Genomic DNA, 22,550 nt, shown 5'->3' on the forward strand with positions numbered 1-22,550 from the left:
CTTCAGAGCAGATGCATGCATTACCAGATGAAAGAGAAAGTGTCACAACTGTTTTCTATGACTTCTGAAGCATTACCTCCTTTTGGTAATGAAATCACCAAAACCCTTCTTCAATTTTGTTCATCTCTCTGTTTTTTTGGTCTAATGAGGACTCTGCTTTTTTAATAAACCTGGTTACAGTAGGCTTTTGCAGTCATACTTTAACCTCACTAGCAACTGCATTAATTTTTGCAAAGTGCCACAACAAACAGCAACAGTGTTCATTGAGGTGTGCATTACACCAGATTCCTAGAAGGATGAGCTTTTTAATAAACTCTGCCTCGCCGCATGTATCACTTTTCTCAACTGTCTGTAAACCAAGCTCACCTGAGCAAATCTCTCTCACACATACTTATGACCTGTCTAAGCTAAGGGACCACACTGACATACATCAAGCAAAGGTGAAAAGCCATTGCACATATAGGTAATTTTAATCCATTCCATCTTTAAATACCACAATAAATTTAATTTTCACAATAAATTAAATAGCCATATTCAGTTTACAAAATAGAATTACTTAGTGTGAAACCAGTATTTACAAACATTGTACACTATGTACACCATGTTTAGCTTTGTCGACACACAAGTATAGAAGAAAAAATTATTTGACCTTTTCTTGACACATGATTGACATGCTACAAGTGACACAATGGTCCATACAATAAAACAATAGTGCAAACTCACCACAGGAACTCTAAAACAATGTAGTTTGTATGAGATAAGATATTCATTTAAAATAATAAGAAAATAGTACTATTCACTCTCATTGTAAAAATTCAGCACTGTGTTTAAAGTGTCAGTATTCCTTTAGCAATACACGTACCAAATATAGCCTCAAGATTATGCTTTCTCACAGCTTTACAGACTTTTGACAAGAATTTTTATGGCATAAACTAATGTTCTGCTTAGATCAATAAGTATGTCACAGAAACACTTCACTAAGCGAGAGGAACACTGACCCTTTTAACAGTGTCTGACTTTGTTTCCCTAAATACTTCCTTTCCCTTTATTATTATATCTTAAAAGATGCAACTATATTGACAGTAAATTTATGTTAGTTACTACTCTGTAGAAAAAATCGATCCCACCGTATATTTGGTCACACACTGCATTATGTACACGTATGCATGAAAAAGTTACTTTGCTAGTTGTATCTATGAAAAGTGCATATTTCAGCAGAGACATCATATTGCATGCCTCAGGTGCAACAGAAAATGTTGTATGAAGTTTAGTTCAGGGCCAGTTAAATGTCCTCCCCGTGATCTGGTAAAATTTTTGATTAAAAGGATGGAAGAACTTGCGCAATTTGGTAATGACAGAGGTGTCCACCTCTGGATGGATGCGTCCCTTGCTACCCGCCAGGCACTTGTTAAAGACAATGTTAAATCGCAAGCAGTAAAACCCTCTGGTGGCATTGAAGTATAAATTGTACTGACTTATCCTCGGAGGAAGATTTAGGAACTTCTCAACCAGCTGGAGTTCTGGCAGTGGTTCTGTGATGAGCCGGTCTCCATCCACAATATGAAACTGCTCAATTGGGAAGTATTTTAACCATCTCTCCAGATGTTTTGTGTAGATGCTGGTTCTCACTGCCTTGTACTTAGTGTTCACTTCACAGGTATTAGGATCAATTGCCAGCTTCTCAAATTTGTAGTAAGTTTTGTTCTTTCTTTCCTTGCCTTCCAGCACCTGAGTGTAATCAGAAATAGCTCTTGTGGTAGGTTCCCTGACAATGATCAATAATTTGATAGATGAGTTCATTTTGTAAATCCTTTCAGGTACTTCCTCGGTGATAAAATACGCGGGGCTTTTCTCAATTGTTATTTGATGAGGGTAAGAAAAAGGCATTTTTTTCCTGTACCACTCAATTCCCTTGGCATAGTTTTCATCATTGTCAAAGAAGTGAATCTCTTGAGAAGCTTTGACCACTGCAGGGTGAAGGTTCAACATCTCCAGTAGTGCTCGGGTGCCTCCTTTCCGCACCCCAATGATAATGGCCTTGGGAAGCTGCTGAACCAGATTGTGCAGTCGAATTTGTTCCTTGGTGGCATTGCCCTTTCGAAATTCATGGAGCAGACCTCGCTTGAACTGCAGGGCTCTCAACGGGATTTCGTCCTGGCCACGGGATCCAAAACGACCATCAATGGGGCAGAGGGGCTGCAGTCTGCAAGTAAAATAAGAGGAACTTGTAAAAAGAGGGTGTGTCTCAAGACAAGTTTTATGTACAAGGATATCATGCTCTTGGGAACAAATTCAAATGTAATGCGATGTGCCCATCTTTTAACTCTTATTTTATTCTGCCAGTGGTTTGATAGTTGGCATATTTTTTATTATTTAATCTGGTTTTTTTTGCTTTGATTTAGCTGGGAAATTCCTAACTTGACCCGTATGCCCTTTGCCAGCATAGGAACTATGGTTACTGTTCTTGGGTCTTCTTGAAACTTGCCTAAACTTCCACATTCCTCATTATTTTGTGATGAGTTTGCCAGTTTTTAAAGCATTCTAAGATGAATTATATTTGGACATTTTGATCTGAAAATCCACTTGATTTAGGTAATCTCTTTCCCACACTTTTCTCATTCTAGCCTGAAGTCTTTCCATTGTGTTGATCCAGAGGTGGCTTTTTTAGTGAAGAGGAGGAAAAGGGATGAAAACCAGATTTCTAAGCATCACCTTTCAATATTTCTCTTCCTCTTTACAACATGCCCAGGGATTCTCTGCCAGTCAGAACCAGAAAGTTCAAGGTTCTGATTCAGATAAGACTGGCAAGGTACAAAAAGAATGGCAAGAAGAGTTTTTAAAAATGCATTTATTACATTGTTACATCAACAATTTTCTTATAATCACTCTTGTATCGTTCCACTGAAGGGACTCCTCCCACTTATTTTTTGTTCGATTACTTCTTCTTTTGCAACTAAGTTTTTGTACTATTCTTTTACATTCAGCTGCAATTATTTCTCCGCTCTTCCACTTTCTAATTCTCTGTTCTTGTATCTGATACCACTGGATCCAAGAAGTGGTTCAGTAAGAAAAATGTAAAAACTTCACTTCTACAGAACCTTGAATAAACTCTCATCTCCACTCTCAAATCAGCACTTTTGACATTATACTGGCCAATGTTTCACTGAAGATTAACTTGGTGTGTACAGAGAGCTTCCAAGGTCCTACAAAAAATATTATTACTAATTTTTTGGAGCCATGCTCTCCAAATTTATGGATATGTAAGAACAAAGGTTGCCTAGGCAAATTTAGTGTGAGCTTGCTGTGCACACATATTATGATACAGTTCTTAAATTACCCAGCCGCATGCTATTATTTTTCACAGGACCCCTGCCTTAGCCAGTATACCAGATGGGCAATGCTCATTAATAGCTGTTTAGGTATTCAGTATTTATTCTAGTTTCTCAGCATGTGGTCCCTCACTCATTTACTATATATTATTCAAACCCTGCTTTCAGGACATAATTATTTATTTCTTTGCAGGTTGTCCATCTATCACTGCTAGTTGGGGTCTCTAATTTGACACTGATTCTAGGACAATGGATGGTTGGGACAAAGTAAGTTTGATCCCCCTGTCTGACCTGTTAGCTGCTTCCTTGGTTATCCAGATGCAGAGAGATACAGCCTGTCCAGACAGAGCCAGGGAAACAATCCATATGACATTGCTGGGTTCACATGAGCTCTAGCTAAGTCCTGCAGACTAATTAGAAAGTATGATGAAAAGTGAATTCCTGTTATTTCTTTTCTCAAGTGTCTAGCTTCTTCTATCCCTTTGGTCTCTGCCATCTACTGAAAAAGCCTGACTTGGTGGCAGAGGCTGAATCATTGAAATGCTAATGTAAACCTGTCCATATTGGGGAAAAAAAAAAAAAAAAGGAAGAAATGTCTTAACAATGCTACAATTTGGTCAGACTGTGGTGTGGCCGGTGAGAACCTTAATGCATCAGCAAGGTGGCAGTTAAAAACATAAGAAACAGAAGCTGCAATTGCTGTCTCTGTTCTCTTCCCTCTCCTTCTGCGTATTTGTTATTTGTTTTCAAGCAAAGAGGATTCCACAACAGCAGTTCCAGACCCATCTCAACTAATTTTATCTCTTGCTCAAAAAGACAGCTAGCACTGCCTTCAGTGTAACACAACAGCTTGTCAAACAGGGTGGTTTCCTTTGAAAATAAATAAATACTCAAGATATCCTCTAGCCTAAGGGAAAAGATTGGATGTTGTTAGAAGTCCTTCCTCAGCCTTTGTATTTCAGCTTTTTTACTCTTTCCCCCCTGATTCTACTCTCTCTAAACAATAAAAAAGTAACTTTTAAAAGATCTTGGCAGTGGTAAGTAAAGGGCAGATCCTCATAGTTTAATCCAAGATGTAACTATTTACTCTTACATTACAACACACTAATATTCTTAATTGTCTGAGTAATTTTCCCATTAAATAACAGTTCTTTGCTAAGAGTATATGGCACTTATATCTTGAGTTGCTCTCCCAAACCAGGTAATTTCTCAAGCTGCTACAGTAAAACTTTACAATTATTCTTCTTGAGAGAACCTGCCATAAACCAATTAATCTCCAGGAGCGGTATTTTTCAAAAGTTTCAAAACTGAAGTAGGTCTGGGCAATCTTAATGAGCTGTCTCACCTGATCCAGAATACTTGCTAATTTTCTTTCAATGGACGTGTCACAGCAGAAAAAGATTATAAGCCTGGTTCCAGCAGGAGTATTTTGTAGCACGGAAATCAGATGTGGAGGCTCCTGGTACTGACAATCGGGGTGTCAGGTAACTCAAAGACTTATCTAGATATGTTCAAAATTGCCACAGAATCTATTTGAGCTTCCACATGTGAAGCTGATCCATGGACTCAGGAGCTGAAGGAAGGTGGCCTCCCCTGGAGGGAAGTGCTTATCTTATCAGATTTTATGACTCAATGAATCACATAAACTAGTGGTAATTTCCCTTTGGGCCTAAGGAAACTCAAGACACTGACATTGGAGAGCCTAATCTGAGGCTATTAAAAATGAGCTACTCCCGGCTCGCTTGTTCAAATTAGATCAGCATAAATTAAGCATAAATTAATCTGGATTTCTTCCTGAACAATTAGTTACTCCAAAGTCTGTTGAAGCCACTTAGAATCCTTTTACTGAGAGATTCAACAATGATGAGGCAGAAGAATATTTCTAGTTAATTCATCTGTGTCTTGTCCTTTCTAGTACTTCTTTCTCTCTCTATTTCATAACAAGTCCATACACAGGACTGCTTTTTAGCAGTGTGGTATGTTTCACACTGGATAAAGCAAGAGAACAAAGCTGAATTTTACTGCCATTGGCAACACTATGTATGAAACCAGCAGAATTCATTGCCGCAGGAGGTCAGCGAGTCAAATACTGTGGCAAGATAATTTTATAGCCATCAGTAAATTCTGTAGATGCGCAAGCATAGATAATAGGAGAGGGTTAATTAGACTTCATGCCTCTGAGCATAAAATATACTTTTGCAGGGACCAGAATCACATTAGTCTCAGTGAACTTTCTACTTCTGAAGCATCAGAGATGGTTTGTCCATCAGGGGAAAGGAGTTATAAGTTTCAGGGCTTAATTTGAACTTGGTCCTAGCTGAGTACATGGTTTCCTTCTTTTGGAGTGGATTTGAGGAGTGGAAGAAGGCACCCAGTGACCGCCAATGGAGCCCACTGTTACCTAGCAGTGGACAACGGGTAGCTGTTTTCACTTTCCAAGCCCCATATATTTACACAGAATTGTGTGACAGTTTTGAAACTAACTAATATGTTGCATCATTTAAAAGAAGGACAAGAATATAGCTTTAACACTTGCAAACTGTCTACCTGCTTCTGGAAATCGTGTATGTTTTTCTTCATTCATGCTTTCTAAACAGCTTTCTCTTTTTTCTTTTCTTTGTTGTTTTTGTTGGTTTTTTTTTTGTTTTGTTTTGGTTTTTTTTTTTTTTTTTTGAATGTGTTGTGACTTTGTGTAGCACCTACCACAGCAATCTCAGGCCATTTCAAAGCTGACAGGAACAGCAGTGTCAGTGCAGATAGCCCTACTGTTGCACTGTCAAAAACCAGTCAAAACCAAACACTCTGATTTTCTCTGCTGTGCTTTCTACTACTCTCCAGGAAATCATTTGCAGAGAAAACCCACTTATTTAGCACATTCAGCTACAGAAAATACCAGCTAATTAACATAGTTAAAATTCTCAAACCCTGAAGCAATCTTTCAAATGAAATAGTATTCAAAATTTGACGAGCTGCTCTGCAGGCTCATACTTAATTTTAACTACCACTGTAGCACATTAATTGCTTGCTCACAAATTTAAAAAAGGAGATGTATAAATACATCATAACTGTTTTGCTGAAACTAGAGGTCAACACACAGATGTACACAGGCAAAATGAGCTACTGTAATGACATTTTTACTGGATGCTAGTTTATTTCTTCTCTGAAAACAAATGTCAGTGTGTTCAGAATACAAATGGACAAACAGAAAAACTTTGACAGGGATGACTGTGACTATTTTCCTACTCTCTTCTCCAAAGGATAGGAATAAATAATTAAAACCACATTAAAATAGCTAGTCTTTCTATCCTCCTGTACAAGTAGACTCTAAGAAAAAAAAAAAAAAAAAAAAAAGCAAACCAAAAAACAGAGCATGAAAGCAATCAGACCCTTGAAGCAAAAAGTCAGACAATCTTAGCCCATTCTACATAAGAGGGCAGATACTTAATGACTTACCTATCCAAACTCCCAACTCTGGCAACTAGATATAGGAGACTTCCAATAGCAAGGCTGCCTAGCACAAAGAGCTTCTGTCTCAGCAACGCCTGCTGTTTGAATAGCATGGCCCTCCATCAATCTTCAGGACTTCTTCAGTCTGCAGAGACATGAACACATAAAACACTCCTCAGAAAGCATAGTACGTGCAGGGTAGTGTTTAGTCAGGTGTTGCAGCTGATTAAGCCACACTTGCAAAATCTTCGCAAAACTGTAAAATAAGTAGTTAAACTTTTTTTTTTTTTTTTTTTTGCTATGTTTTTCAGTCCCACATGACAATGCATCTGGGGTGGGATGGTAATTCTGGAAGTGATAGTTCAGCTGCATTCCACCATTACTAGGGCTGTCAGATAGCCACAATGTAGGTCTTTACTGTAGAAGCTCACATCTTGTTAGGCAAATATGTTTATATTTTAAGCTTTTAGGAGTCAGACAGAGATAGATTTCAACAGAGATTTAAATGTCCTGATGTCAGGTAAAGCTGCAGTAACCAGGAGTTAGGCTTTCAAGTCCCGTGTACAGTTTATGGAGGCACGTTTACTCTGTCTCTATGATTATTAGAGCTTATGCTGGAGAGAAATCCAAAAAAGATATCCTGATCCATGCCAGCAAGTCAGCTATGACAGAACTGAGAAGCAGGTAGCTGGAGTGGGCACAATAATGTTTTTTTAGCATTAGTGTATTCTATCCGCTGTGTCTGTGCTGGGCATCAGCCTGATCTGTTCTATGGAGAGACATTTAAGCTCCTCACCTGCCTGACACCAGCCTTGACTGTCACCTCAAGACCTGCTGGGACACAAATTGTCACCTTCGAAACAAGCATGCCTACATGACCAGTTTTCAGCAAAACCAAAGCATATATTTTAATTTCTTTTTCTGATGTGCTTCAGAGACCATCTAAATCCCATAGTTGAGCATTGCTTCAAACACTATAGTTATTGAGGCAGTCAGGAGTAAAAATACATGACCTTATGCCAAGAGGATTTAACCAGGAGGTCCCTAGACAAGGTAGAAGTGCTGAGTAAAAGTGTTTGTCTTTAGTTTGACTTTTCCTCAAACATTACATTTATGTTCTGGACTGGATTACATGTGTGATCTGTGAAGAACTCTTTAGGAAACTCAGACCTGGATTCTTAATACATTCTTACATGAACTGAGGAGAAAGATCAGCTCCTCCTTTCAGAGCACAGTCAAAGATTACATGGTTCTTCATTCTGTACCAGTTCTGAGCTTTCTTGTAGATATGCAGGAGAATTAAGTTTCAATCCTCTCACTGATTCAGGAAGGGTAAAGCCATACCATCTACCTACCTACCAAAAAGTATGCTTTCATCACCAAATGGTACAAAATTCATAAATATAAATTCTATTCCCCTGAAATACTGATCCAAAGTCTTATTCCCTTTATCAGGGAATATTTACTGTATTATGTAGTAGTTTGAACAAAAAATAATTTTCCAAATTTTGGCTGGGCTTCTTATGAACAATTTTTGATGTCAAGTTTCTTAAGTTTTACTACAGCAAAGCTTCTTCTGCAGTGCATTTTCTTCTTTTCCAGGCTTGGGATTTACATAAAGCAAGACTGGGGTATATTATTATAAGTATGAAACTATATACAGAGGCAGAATTTTTGGTGAGATTGCAAGGTTTGACTGGCCACTGCTAAACACAGCCTGAAAACTTATATTTCCATTTCTGGAAACATCTTTTTTCCATTTCTGCTCATGGTGTTAAATTTTTGGCCCAGAAAGCTCTCTTTAGAATCCAGGATACAGTCAGGGAGATAATACAAGCTGGAAACCTTTCCCAGCAGGCAGCACTCATGTAGCCTGCCTGCCCCAGGGCTGGCTGGGTTTAAAGACGCAGATCATTTCAAACTGGTTTTCTTCAAGCGTGGTTGAAGAGCCATTCTCCAACACATTTATTTTACTGCTATAGAGAAAGCTTTCTCATTTCAATCCACCAACTCTTGATAAAAGAGCCATGCAACGCTGAAGTTCTGAGTCTGACCTGGTCTCTAAAACACTTCCGTTGCAATAATAATAACTCCTTTTACAGCCAGGTCACAGCTCAGGAGAACCTATCATGCAGGATAACTAATCAGACAGAATATATTGCTTTTTATGTAGATAAAAGCAACTTTATAATAAGAATTAATAGATAAGATCTTTATTGTAACAAGAATAATTTAAAACACAGAGTAAAAGGAGTTTGCAATGTAAATAGAGAGATAGAAGAAGTATTACCATCCTTTAAGAAATAAATGAGGAGCAGAGGTACAGAGAGATTAAGTGATTTGCTCAAGGTCACAGAGAAAACCTGTAGCACCAGTAAGATTGAGTCTGAAATAATTCCTTTCTAGTGCTTTAACTACATGGTAAATTTTGCCTTTTTGTAATGTACTTTTTTCCCCCATAAAAATCATGCATAAATGAGGAATCCTATACATTGAGCAAGACAGAAAATATGTAGCCAAAGTTGAATTATTAAGAAAAATGCACAGATGCTGCACCTCAGTGTTGATATGTTATCGCTGATTACTCTTTCAACTATTTAACTTAAAAAGATGAAAGAGAAGGACATGAAGAAGGGGATGAATTTTCATAGGTACCAGGTTTTAAATCTTTCAATGCTGCTCCCTCTAAGTGAAGGTTTCACTTCCATGCTACAACAATGAACTCTCTCTCAGAAAACTATATATACTCAGAGTTCTATACATTCAACTTGTGTTCTCCTTTATACACGCTCTTGGACCCCACTTCAGTCCTGCTTGCAAGCCTTAATGAGGTTGTGGAGGTCATCAGGCCACAACAAGATCAAATTAATGACAAGCTGCTTCCTGCAATATATTCCACAAGGCCTCATGACCTCAATATTAATATTTGAAATTAGAGTCAATACAAAAAAACAACCAACCAACCAAACCACAAAACAAACACAAACAAAGCAAATCAAGCAAATCCACCAACCAAAAAAAGCCCAAACCAGTTCCAGTTTTATATTTGTACGTACCTAAGTACAGAAAACTTTTCCACAGAATGACAAGTATTAAGCACACACTAGAAATGTAAAAATTACATTATTTATTTGTTTCATTTTTGTTTTAATTTTTAGCATCTAATTTAAAGACCATGGAAGGAGTTTTATTCCAGAGAGATGGTCTCAATAAAACTTTCTCTAGATGTTAATTTTTTCTTGAAAAAACCATAGAAAAATAATATCTTGACTCCAGAAAAGGCTACATCTTGCAGTGGATGTACTGAGACAGCTTGTGTGCCAGAGGAGAGGACTGAAAAAACATTTCTATTTAAGACACCGAGTTAATACAACCAGAATGTGATTAAGGTGAAGTTCCCTAAGGTGAAAATGTTGCTGGAGACTAACACAGCAACACTTAAATGAAATGGAAAGAAGAAATGAAAAGGAAGAAATTAAAATTCTGGGAAGTATTATCAGATGTACAAAGTTTTCTGGAAGGAATGCATACTTTTAAACTTTACAAGAAGCTGGAAGGCATGATAAAATGCAATCCAAAGTGACAAGATTTTTAGCAGTTATTTGAGGCAAATAAGGGTGTTTTTAAAAAATTTTGCTCTCTTTTAGGGACAAGAGCTGAACTGTCACAAAAGCTGCTGATCAGTGGGAGGAGGGTTGGGAGAAAGCTGCAGGCAGAACTTTCCCAGTAGCTGAATGCTGAATGTGGAGCCTCCCACCTAAAGAGATGACAGGACACTATTGCACAGCCCCAGTACACTTACATTAGAAATATCCATCTTGGACAATATAGTTAAATATGCACACAAGAGAGTTTGTTCCTGGCTGAGAGAGTCATAATGCACAAAGAGCAACACAAATTACTGAATGCATGATTTCTAGAAATGCGTGAAACATCACATATATTTAAAAATCTGGTGTGTAAATTAAAAGTAAAATGTGGTTTGTGATTTCAGATGTACATCTGATCTGAATTGTTAGACTGACATGGTACAGCTCAATAAAGAAACTTGAGAAAGTAGCCTTACCAGTGTATTGATGTGAATGCCTCATTTAACCCCTTTCCCTACATTCCCATTTTGCTGGTGAGAGGACCTGGGTTATTGGGAGAATTGCCAAGAGAAAACAATACAGCTATGTAGAACTCTGATGATAATACCAACTGAAAAATAGATGGACTGTTCCTGACAAGATTAAGGGATCATGTATAAAGGTAGATAGTGGGTATGCAGGACAAATAATGTAAATTTTTTGTCAGCTGTTGTAAAAGTTAGTTTTTGGTTCAAGTTAGGGGAAAGTCAAATGAGTAGGAGAAAACAGGAGAAGAAGCATACTAGTAATGATGGCATTACTGATAAAAATCTGAATTGTGCAGAAGCACAGAAAAGAGAGTCTGCTGCTATAATCATTTATTCCAAATAAACAGGCAATGAAACAAGAAATCACCAGGAACTTGTTTGCAAATGATCAAAGGGAAATTTCTGGACACATGGAGCAGACATGAGAAAATGATAAATGAATAGCATGTGGTTGATTATGGATGGAAGTATAAGAAGCAACAGCAACATCCTTTCTTTTTGCAAACAGGCTGAAGAGATACAGTCCTGATAGAGTTATGTGATTAATCAAAATGAAGTACAAACCGAAGGCAAATATGCACGAAGGAGGCTGGAAAAATAATAAATAGGATGTGGTTTTTATTAGTATTTATTGTTTGGTGTGTTTCTTTTTTTTCACGCCAGCAGGGGTCAGCTGTTGACCAACAAATATTTGTTGTCATACACTGCAGAAAGATCTTTGCATTTATAGGAGATTTAAATACAGTGATAGGAAACAAGTCAAGGAACTTATCACTGGGAACATTTGCATTATGTTTTTTGAATGTTAATTACAGTTTCTTTCATTTCACACTGTCACTGAAATTCATACAATTCAAGCACTGAGACGTTTTCTAGGGTGAGAAGTCATATGGTGATTGGGAAAGGAGGGAATTTATACCTCAAACTGTGTGCATTCTCACCAGCTCATGGTCTTAGTCATGGTCTGCCTGGAAGAGCAGTCATGTTGCTGCTCCTGCTTCTCCTCCAGGTCCTCCCTGTTCCCTTTTTTCTGTCTCACTGCTGAGGAAGATCTGGGGTAGCAGCAAGGCAAAGATTGAGTGCTGCTTGCTTTTTCCCCAGTAGCCTGTGCTTCTGTGGCTTCCTTAATTGCAACAGAACTATTGCACCAGCTGAACAGTATTAAAGAACTAGAATGATCATGATAAAGCAGAACATGATTTTTCATTAGAGAAAGGATTTTTCATTCCTAATAGCATTGAATGGTCTAAGAAGAGACAAAATGCTTCCCTTTTTTGACACAGTAAAATGAAATGGATAATGGGAACTGAAAGAATTGAAAATACCATATATTTTAGGGAATGGTAAAGTGCTGACCCTGCAGAAATGGAACTTGGATTTTTAAAAAAAATATTTTCCTTAATGGTTCATATTTTAATATAAAAAAGAAATTTAATTCTCATGAATAATTATAGTTTTAATTTTTTTTCTCTATAGCATAAGACTAAGATGGGATGAAGTAAGATTAATGCACACTTGCTTGACTCAGGTTTCAAATAAAGAAAAGAAGGAAATATAACATGGAAGAAGTTCACTGATTTGTATAAATGTCCCTGTGTACTAGACCTGTCCTTTTCTCCTCTTGACTCATATTGACTGAAAGAGTGGAGAAGAAAATGTCAGCAAAGCTGATGGAAAACAATAAATAATGCAGATAAACTCCAACATAAAGATTTCCTATACTGCTATGCCACAGCTGTGACAATAACCTAAAAATGCCCTTTTTTTTTTTGTCAGCTATTGTAAATTTTGAGATTTAGGACTGTCTTTAAGCTGCCCTTGAAGCCAGTTCTTTGTGTAAAGAAGTGGTGAAAGCCTTTCTCCAGAAAAGCTGCTGGACTTTGAGACCACCCACAAAATCAGCATCTGTATGTGGATACTACATAAGAAAACATGTTCATTTTTTAGAAGTCAGCACACTATCAGTGCTCAAAGAGTGTTTGTAACTCATAATCCCCCATCGGGGCTGGCTTGGATGAACAGCCAGATATCTGTGTTCTCTCGGGTCTATAGAGTGGTAATGACTATTTAGTCCACTGCCCACAGGACATTTCACTCCAGACACATTGAAGACTCATCTACCCATAATTGTGCTATCTCTAGGAAGCTGCTGTGTCAAATGACAACAGTACAGAAGGCCATAACTGGCTCTTTATCACATTTCTTTCTCAGCCTGACCCTTCCCTTTTTTTTTTTTCTTTTGCATCTCACTGAAAGACATTGAGCAATATGGTGTTGGGAAGAGAGAAACAACTCAAAAGCTTGCTATTGACTTTGTGGTGCCCTGTGCCAAACAGATCTGCTGCCAGATTGTCAGAGCAGTTAGGAATCTCAGGCGCTTTGATGCCCTTGAGGTCTCAGGCACATCTGCTTAGGAAAGCTGCCGTATTGCATCCGAGCTGGCGAGGCGGGTGGCCGTGTTCTGCTGAATGATGGCTGGGTTGCCATGATCCACGCTTAGCTACAGTGCTCCAGGAACATTTCCAAGCACATAGATCTTAATAGGACTTCATTAGTCCAAAATACAGATGCTTGTCTCCTTGCCAGCATCCTGAGTATATTACCTAATACTGCTCCTCACAGAGCATGAGATTAATCTGATAGGGTTGGCCCTTTTCTTCAGATTAATGGTACTTTGCCAGCTATTGCCCTCCTTTTCTTCTGAAATGATCACCTTCCTGAAATGATCACCTTCCTTGTCTGCTCCATTTCTCAAGAATGGTGGAGCTGATGACATAAAGGTAGAAAACCTGTGGAAATGCAGTTATGGTTATATAGAGATTATAATAGATAATAATTTCACTGTCTTTAAAAGACAATACCAGCCTTGTTTCTTCAAGATGGCACTAAAACAACTGTAACCAAAAATAACAATAATACAGGAAAAAGGAAATTGAGGAAAAAGTTAAATGACATGGAAGAGAGAAGCAACGACTGCAAAAGTTACAAGAGAAATCATAAAGGGAGGCCAACAGTAGTGTCATGTTAGGAATAAGCAGTTTGCTTTTCAGCTCTGGGAAAGACTTAGAGAAGAAGATTATGAGTCTTCTGAGAAAAAGGTAAGCAGGTAGATATCCAGAGCTTTCTTGTTTTATCCTTCATTTAGGGTCCAGTCCTCATCATGAACAGTTTCACTGCATTGAGCAGGATAAGGCAGGGAGTTATTGCTTAATATAATTTCATGTGAAATCAAATTACCTTTTGTCACATACTAGTAATTGTGAAATGTTCTTTTCCATTACTTAGAATTATGTCCACAGACTATTGCTCCTTTTTTTTCTTCTTGGAAAAATTACCCTTTCCTAAATAATATCACATCTGAAATAAGACATATGAAAGGCTGTGTGAAACTGGCAGATAATTTAAATAAATTTCTCTTAGATATAAGGCAAAATCTATGTGGCCTTCTGCAGCTTTTTGCAGCTCTGTTTTGTGGTGACTTCCCTTCAGAAAAGCAGCAAAACTGAATTAAAATCGGAACATTACTAGCAGTCAAAAGCACTGATGGTAAAACTAACAGCAAAAACTTAACTGAGCTGCAAATATATTTTGACAGTGCACTGCATTTCAGTAAATCCATCTCAGGAGATTTTTGCTCCTGGCTTTTAGCCCCAGTGAGAAAAAAAATATCATCGCATGAGAGTACTCCCCATGCCTCTGTGCAGTTCGTATCTTTATATAGTACACTTACTCATCTCTTTTCTCCTATTCAAACTCATATTCTGAACTATCCTATTGCTGATGAATAGACATCACACTGTCTAATATGGAGCACCTACATTTGTTCTGATCAGTAGCATCTCTGTCATTTGCTCAGACCCTTAATCTGAAACATGATCAGCTCAGATTGCTCTCTGTAATCTCACATGCAGGCTAAATTTCATAACTTCTTTGTCATAATTGTCCCAAAGATTCAGTCCATTACCCACCTATATAAGTCTAAGTTTTTTCTGTGTGCTCCCTTCACCATTTTATCCCAACTACTGCGGTGGTCTTTTCTCTGCCCTTGAGCAATGTAACTGTGCTTCATTCATATCCATTCTGAACAGACCTGCAAAGGGCATTCTTCCATACCAGCTCCCTGAATACACCACTTTTGTCTAGGCACACTTTTACCACCTTCCCATTTTCTCTGTCTTACCTTTCTGTCTATTTCTGTGTCTGGATATTCCATGGGGCTTCTGCTGGGAGGACAGGGACAAACAGAATTTAAAAACTTGACCCCGGAGATTGCTATTTTTCAGAATGCAAAGTCTCAGTGCTTCCCCTGTAAGTCCTGACCACAACACTTCCCTCAGAAGTGCTGCCAATTTTAATGTGGAAATCTAAGTGAAAACATTAATGACAGTTTAGATTAGAACTTGTTAGTGTGTTCCAGTTCGAGAGGCAGACCTAGTAACAGATTTCTCTGAAAATGAAAGAGCTGGGATTTTCTGCTGTGCATGTGTTCTAAGGGTCAACCTTACATTGCTGTACTGACCTGAGTGACAGATCACAGATCATTTGGGTGGAAAAGAAAGGGGAAACAAGAAGACACAGCTTTTACAGTGTTATGGTGTTACAAAGATGCCCAGTGCAAAGATGCCCAAAACTCCCCATAAATGAGCTCCCTGGTCCCATAAATGAGCTCCCTGGTCACTAGGCAGTCCTCTTGTTCTGGCACAGCCCATTCATTCATTTTCCTCCCCTTGGGCAGCCTGAGCTGTAGCTTTGGTCTCTGTTCACTCTCTTACATGTACTCAGACTGGCAAACATGCCTGCTTCATGGTTTAAATTCTAAAAAGGAACATAAAAAGTCAACTGAAATGTCTTTGCACATACTTTACTGATAGGTTTCAGACTCAAGCAAATGTCAGCTGAGAGGTGTGTGCTCTGCTGGCATGAGATGCCTCCTCTCTCTGTCTCTTTCTGAGCATCTTCTTAGAGAATACTTTTCAGTGTACTGTTCATGATCCTTATACTGATTTCATGTTAATGCAGCTTGATTGTCTTGATGAACTTAATTTAACTTGGGCTTAATTGGAATAGAGAGGACACAATCCTTTCTTTGTGGGTGCTTGTGGCTTAGTACCACTTTCCTAGAGATGCATTTTTTAAAACTGATTTTGCTTTTTTTTCCCTGACCCATCACAACCACATGGACTGTTCGTATTTTTGGATATAGACATATTTTGCTTGCATGGTAAAATATGCTAGAAATGCTGCCACTAGAAGAGGCTGACACTTGTTTGCCACATAGTTACTGGTGAAAGAGACAGAAGGCATGGATCTAACTAGATGGAAAACTCAGTTTTTCCAGGAAGTAGTTTTTCCAGGAACTTGAAATAACTGGCCTATGCAGTTCACATTTGTAATGGCAATTAGTCAAAGTATCTTTGGTTTGGCTTTGCTCCTGATGCTCCTTTACAGAACCTACAACCTGATACCTCTCAGGATCAAGGGAAGGCTGGAGCCTCAACCCTGACTATTAAGTCCAAATATGGAAAACTGTAAAATTACAGTACAAATTGTAACAACTATAAAATTACGGTACTGCACAATTCAAAAATTTCTCTGTTGGGTGAGAATTAACCCCAGAATATCTCAGCATGTTGTCTACTTGGCTGTGAAACATACAAAACACTTCCTCATGCTCAAAAGGACCTTATATTTAAGGAAACTGGAACTTATAAATAAAGAAAGGACCTTATATATAAAGAAACAGCCATATTAGTATACAATAAAGTTAAATTAGTTCTGTTTGTCCATGAAAGCATAGTTCTTAAAGGGTCCTGCTTACAAATTGTACAGCTATCAGAGTGAGTGACATCTTATGAATGTCTCAACAGATGGAAGAGTTGATCTAATAATGAAGAAAACAATACTCACAAATAATTTATTTGTCATTTGGTGGGGGAAAAGAAGAGTGAATAATTTATATGGTCAATATTATTCAATCATCAATAGAACTGGTGGAATAATTTATAAATTTACTTATGAATAATTTATTCATCAATTGATGGCAGGAGGAAATTAATGAAGTAAACAACATTCACATAACACTCAACAGGCTCTCAGAGGCAGGCAGGACAGGCAGGACAGGCAGGGAGAATGAATCCCTTTTGTTGGGCTCAGAGCACAGGGGATCACCAAAGGGCAGCTGCCCCTCAGTCACTTCTGCAGCTTGCTGGCAGCAGTGACCTTCTTTCTCATTTGCCCAGCCCCAGAACAAGAGGTCTGCAGAGGTGCCCTGGGGGTGCCGTGTGGTTTCTTTACGTTTCTTTACATGTTTGGCGACGGTGGGAAGCCGTGTGGAAGTTCTTGCTCTAGTGCTCCACCAGCGTCTGCTGTGATGGCTCAGGGCAGACATTGCTTGCTCTGACATATGGCAGCAGAGGCTGGGGGCCCTCTCAGCCTCCCAGCAGCTTGAAACTTGTCATGTAGCTGAGAAATGTGATGAGATCTGCTTGTGTACTCGGAGTAGGAAGCAGAGGGTTTCCCTCAGGAAGCCACAGGACACTATCTTCTGTTTTTGGTTAAAAAATTAAAACTCCAAGGAATCTTATAGAAAGCAATATTGGTTGTGCAACTGAATTGTGCTGTGCCATAAAATCTGTTACAAATTGCTGACATGCAGAGCTGAAAACAACCCTTTTGCCCACCATATCTCTTCTGAATGTGAGTTCACATGGCTGTGACCATCAAAATAATTTCCAAATCTTATCCGAATGTAACTTTTAGATTTCTTTAACTTAGAAACATCTTTCCAATGTGGCTGTGGCTAGGGAAGCTTTCATTCTGTGTAATTCATCCAGAAACACCCCACTGCCTTCTGATAGCATTGACTGGTTTGCTCTGAGTTTGCTCTGCTGTCATTGAATGAATCCCTAAGAAATCCAGTCTGAACATTAACCAACAGCCACAACAGAATAATTTTAAAACAAATCACCTGGAAATGGATTTTTGTGTTATAATCTCACATTGCAATAGCTGTCATAAAAATATAAATATAAAGTAGACATAAGGATGTGAGTAGAAGGCCTTTTTCTGTTCTCAATGTACTAAGTTTAATGGCAAATATATGTGCAGTTTGGGATGAGAACAGATGCCCTTTATGAATAGACTAAGTGGAGGAATCAGCTGGTTTATGTTCTCCTCTCAACTCTCACCAGGATTTTTCCACTCTGTTCCTTTGTTAGCTATAAACTGTAACTACTGAAAATCAAAAAATGAGGGAAAGTTTATGAATTATACACAGTCACAGTGTATTAGTCCTCCATGCTTGTCCTCTTGGGAGATACTGGAGGAAAAGCTTTGAGCAATTTCCAAATTTTCAAATGTGTTCTCTATGTCTTTATGTTATTCAGTTTTTGATATGGTGCATAAATTATTTATTTGGACTACCATTATTTTGTTAGCTTGCGTTGTCCTCTGACACCATATCTGCAGAATGATATTCATTTTGCATTTGCAATGAATAAACTTAAAAGAAAACAGTTCATTCTTCCTCTATTCAGCTCTCATTCTTTAAAATGATGTGAGAAGGACTGAGATGTGGACAGAATTCTTTTTGACCTTGAATCCTCATTACTGTTTTCATCCTGCCATTTCCCAAGAGGATAAATAAAGCTAATTGAAGAAATATTTCTATGTTCTTCTCTGTCTCTATCTCTCTTTCTTTCTCTCATGGAAGAAGGAATAGGAAACAAATTCTTTAACACCATTAGAGCTCAGTGAATTATGTGCTTTGCTAGTTAAATTCAGAGAAGGATCTCATTTTATATATTATAAGTCTGTTACCTTCAAGTTAATTTTTGAGGCTGTCTCATAACTTCCCAGCTGTAATAACATCTAAATGGAACACCTTCTCAATTACTTCCCCTTACCATGTATGAAACAGAGACAAGTCCTTTTTCACACCCAAATGTACAATATGTTCTCAAGCAAATATTTGTTATGATTGATTTCCTCCTTTGTTATTCCCATAACTCACCTACAGTCTTTCCTGCCATCTCTCACCCTGCTCTGCTGATATAATTACCAGGTAGCAGGCTACCAGCAAAATTCCCATTTTGCAATTTATATAGGTAGCTTTACAGGTAAAAGAATGTGATAATGCACTGGAGCCAGATCATAGCTTATCCTGGTGGAAAACTTTGTCCTCACTATTTGATACAAGAGCAGACATAATTACACCAGTCTAAAATAATTTTACTTCTGCTGGAAAGCTCCACTGCTGTGCATCCCTTTCCAGCCCCTCCTCAGGGCTCCTTGACTGAAGCCCTCTTGCACAAAAGGGGCATGTTCTAGGGAGAGTAGGCTTGTGGTAATTTCTGTCCAGCTGTGGTTCACCTTCTGAAAAGAGGACCTGGTGATACCTGGTCAATAGTCCCAGTCTGTGAGGAGGTAACCACACTGAACAGCTGGCTGGGAGACACTGATGGAGCTGCCCGTGCTTCAGGGCAGTGGCACATCCCCACCTGGGGCCCCTGTCAGGATGGAGGATGGATGGCAGTGCCACAACTCCTTCCCCTGCACTGACAGCCACTCAGGCGAACAATCTGCCTCCTGGCATCTCTGCAACAGGCCCCATTTTCTGCAAATACAAGATCACAGCCTAGAAAAAGGAAACAGTATTACAGCATTACCTAACTCTTTTGCTAATGTCAGCTATGGATTAATTAACTGATGTCTTTCAAATTTCTGTCCTCTCTGCAGGTGCACTTTAATCCTTCAGTCTTTGAAGATTCTTCTCTCATGACTCTATGAACATTCTTGCTGCTAACTAACCACTTAACTTGTTTCTAACTATATTTGTGGGGTTTGTGTACATTAATATACTAATGTCCTGTTTTACTGTCTTGAGCAATTCTCATTCCTGAGAATGGCAGGCACTTTTACTCTTCTGTGTTTGATTAAATTGAATGTATTTAGTAGTTCTGTGGTGCAGATCACAACTAAGAATTCAAGCAGGTGTGATGATGTCAGTGTCCATGTTGTTGATATCAACAGAACCAGACTTCTGGAGAGTGCACAATGAGATAAAGCACCTCTTACCTCCAAGTTAATGGTCCTAATGCTGTCTATTTAATAGTTGCCTAACAGACTGTGTTTGTAGATGTCTTTGTGTTGTGTTAGGTGAAAGAAGGAAGTCACTAAATTCTGTTTTATAAAGCACATGTATGTAGTACGTAAAAAAAAGTGCCATGGAGTTGAAGACTAACATATGCAGAGAACTTTGTTTTCTATTTTGTCATTCCTCTTTGTGTTTGTGGACGTATATATATTTTTTTTTTGTCTCTGACAGGTGCTGTTTCAGTACCCTCACCAGCTAAACCTGCAGAAAACAAGCCAAATAGTATCAGCAACAGCAGATTTATCAAACTACCCGATATCAGAGGAACCATTCCCACAGTCTTGCTGTGACTCCTGGAGCAAGGCATTCAGGCAAGTACAGGTGTCCTGCTGATTCCCTGCTACGGCGTGACAGCTCCCGGCAGCTCTCTGTTTCTCCCCAGTTTCCTGCTGATAGAAAGCCTGTCCTTTGGAGAAGATGTGAGATTCCTGCCCAATCCACCGACGCTCCTGGGCCACCAGGGACAAACCACACAGCTGGTAAGATCCAGGGAGAGGGCATCTCCCACCTCCCTGCACCTGCCCACCTTGAGATCCCTAGGGGCTCCCTGTGCTATTTATATCTGCAGGTCATGGATTTCTGCATGGAATTTTAGGCTAGTACTACATAAAACTGGCACTAAGCCTCATTCTGCCTAACTTACCCCAAAAGGTGCCATTCCACATCAGTTTACACAGTGCCCAGCTTCAGGCTTTATTCACACTGCTATTCACAATGTGAAGAGCAGGGCTGACTAAAATGATACCAGCACTCCATGTACATTCACACTCCTTTTCCTAAATACTCACAGCTCTAGCAAGGTCTGTTGGAAAAAACAGATGTACAAACCCTTTGATGTACCAGGCAAAAAAAAACCAACAAAACTCTAGGAATGCTAACAGTTTCTGTCCATCTATGAAAATATCAAAATATCAAACACCTTTGAAATTAAGTCTGTAGCTGAATATTATTGAAATACTGAAAAGTGACAAGCATTTAGTCTGCAGCGTAAATGTAAAAGAAAGAAAAATTAAGCCATCACTCCAGTTGTCTCCAGCCAGTGAGAGATGGCTCTGCACAGGGCTGAGCATCCTGCTCCTTCCAAGGTCACTGAAGGGGCCAGCCCTGGCACACAGAGCCTCTGCAAATGTTGTATCTGTTATTGCAGCCTCTGTAAAGATATAAATGTTACACAACAAGAACAGCTGCTGGGCTTATCCCTTGAACAAACAGAAGATAATGCAATTGAGTTTGCTTTTGGCCAAGAAAGGTCTGGATTAATGCTTTAGACAGAAATGTGGATCAGATATTTCACACCAGTTTAACACCTGGAATTCTACAGCAGGCTCTAGCCACTATCTTGCTGCATTCCTACACATTTCCCTGCAGTGCTCCAGTGTCCCAAGACTTGAGAGCTGCAATGCTGTGAGAATGTTGCAACCTCTCCTGCTTGTAAATGTCTCTCAGGTTGCAACTTTGAAAAGATAAACTCGTTCCACTGACAACCTCCTTTGTTCAGGACAACCATTTTCTTCCACCAAAGCCTTCCCTTGCCAGCTAACAGGAGTAATGGAGCTGAGACCTCTGCTGTGACTCAGAGTGCTTTGAGCTGTACCAACCATCTGCCTTATAGGAAGGCAGATCTGTTTCAAATTCCCATAGAAGAACAATACTATTATTACTGCTAATTAATAGTAGGCAAGGACACAAACCCATTCCAGACCAAATTAAGTTCCAATCAAAAAAGTCAGCTGTGATTTCTAATTGATTGCATTTTAAAATCAATCAGTTGGGTTGTGTGTGTTTTCTTCACAAGATTCAACAGCTTACTGATGCTTGTCTTTTTAGGGGGCTGAGATTCAAGTGGAACTGAGAAGGTTTCCTTTTTTTTAAAGTGGAATTGACTTTTTAAATGGAAGATCTATTTTAATTAAAATTTTACAGTGAGATTTGTCAAGCCACATTCCTCTGGAAGTTTATTATGAAGCTATGTGGAAAGAAAAATGCTCTATGTGTTTATTTTCTCCCAAAAGGCCAGATGAAGTTAAAATGAACCTCTGTGCCTGCTAGCACATAGAGACCCCATGGGCCTCCTAAATTCCTGCTCAGCCAAGGCTGCTTCACACCGAGAAAAGAAAATATCATCACCTCTCTTCATGATGGCAGATTAAGTTTTCCCTGGTTCCCTCTCTTTGAGAATCAGGCTCCAACATAACATTTATGGGTGCTAAAGAGCCGAGAGGATTGGTCAAATTTTAAACCAATAACATCAGCACTCCAGCCAAATGGAGCACGATACAGTTGAGTTGGTTCACCCCCATCCCTTCTGTGTGTTATATTAACAGTTTAATTTAGTGTTTCTGGCTTTCCTCTCGCCCAGCTTTCAGGGAATAGTTGTTGAATAGCAGTTACCTGCAATTGGCCATGAACATTCAGAATTAGAAAGAGGGGTGTTCTATGGAGCACCTTGATCCAGACTGTGACACTGACAGTCTTGGGAAGTTACAACAGTATAACTAATGAT

At 38.9% G+C, this 22,550-nt stretch overlaps 1 protein-coding gene across 4 annotated transcripts in view; it reads right to left on the reverse strand.

Moving 5' to 3' along the window:
- Positions 1–451: 451 nt before the first annotated feature.
- Positions 452–22,550, reverse strand: part of HS3ST5 (heparan sulfate-glucosamine 3-sulfotransferase 5) — a 191,193-nt gene continuing 169,094 nt past the window's right edge. For all 4 annotated transcript variants that reach the window (XM_038130906.1, XM_038130907.1, XM_038130908.1 and 1 more), the window contains 2 exons: positions 6,783–6,921; positions 452–2,203 (listed from right to left, as the gene is read on the reverse strand). In XM_038130906.1, the coding sequence (XP_037986834.1) occupies positions 1,273–2,203; positions 6,783–6,889 (1,038 nt within the window). In that variant the 5' untranslated portion in view covers positions 6,890–6,921 and the 3' untranslated portion in view covers positions 452–1,272. The remainder of the gene's footprint in view (positions 2,204–6,782; positions 6,922–22,550) is intronic.

This window comes from Motacilla alba, chromosome 3, assembly GCF_015832195.1.
Source record: "Motacilla alba alba isolate MOTALB_02 chromosome 3, Motacilla_alba_V1.0_pri, whole genome shotgun sequence".
Classification (NCBI taxonomy): domain Eukaryota; kingdom Metazoa; phylum Chordata; class Aves; order Passeriformes; family Motacillidae; genus Motacilla; species Motacilla alba.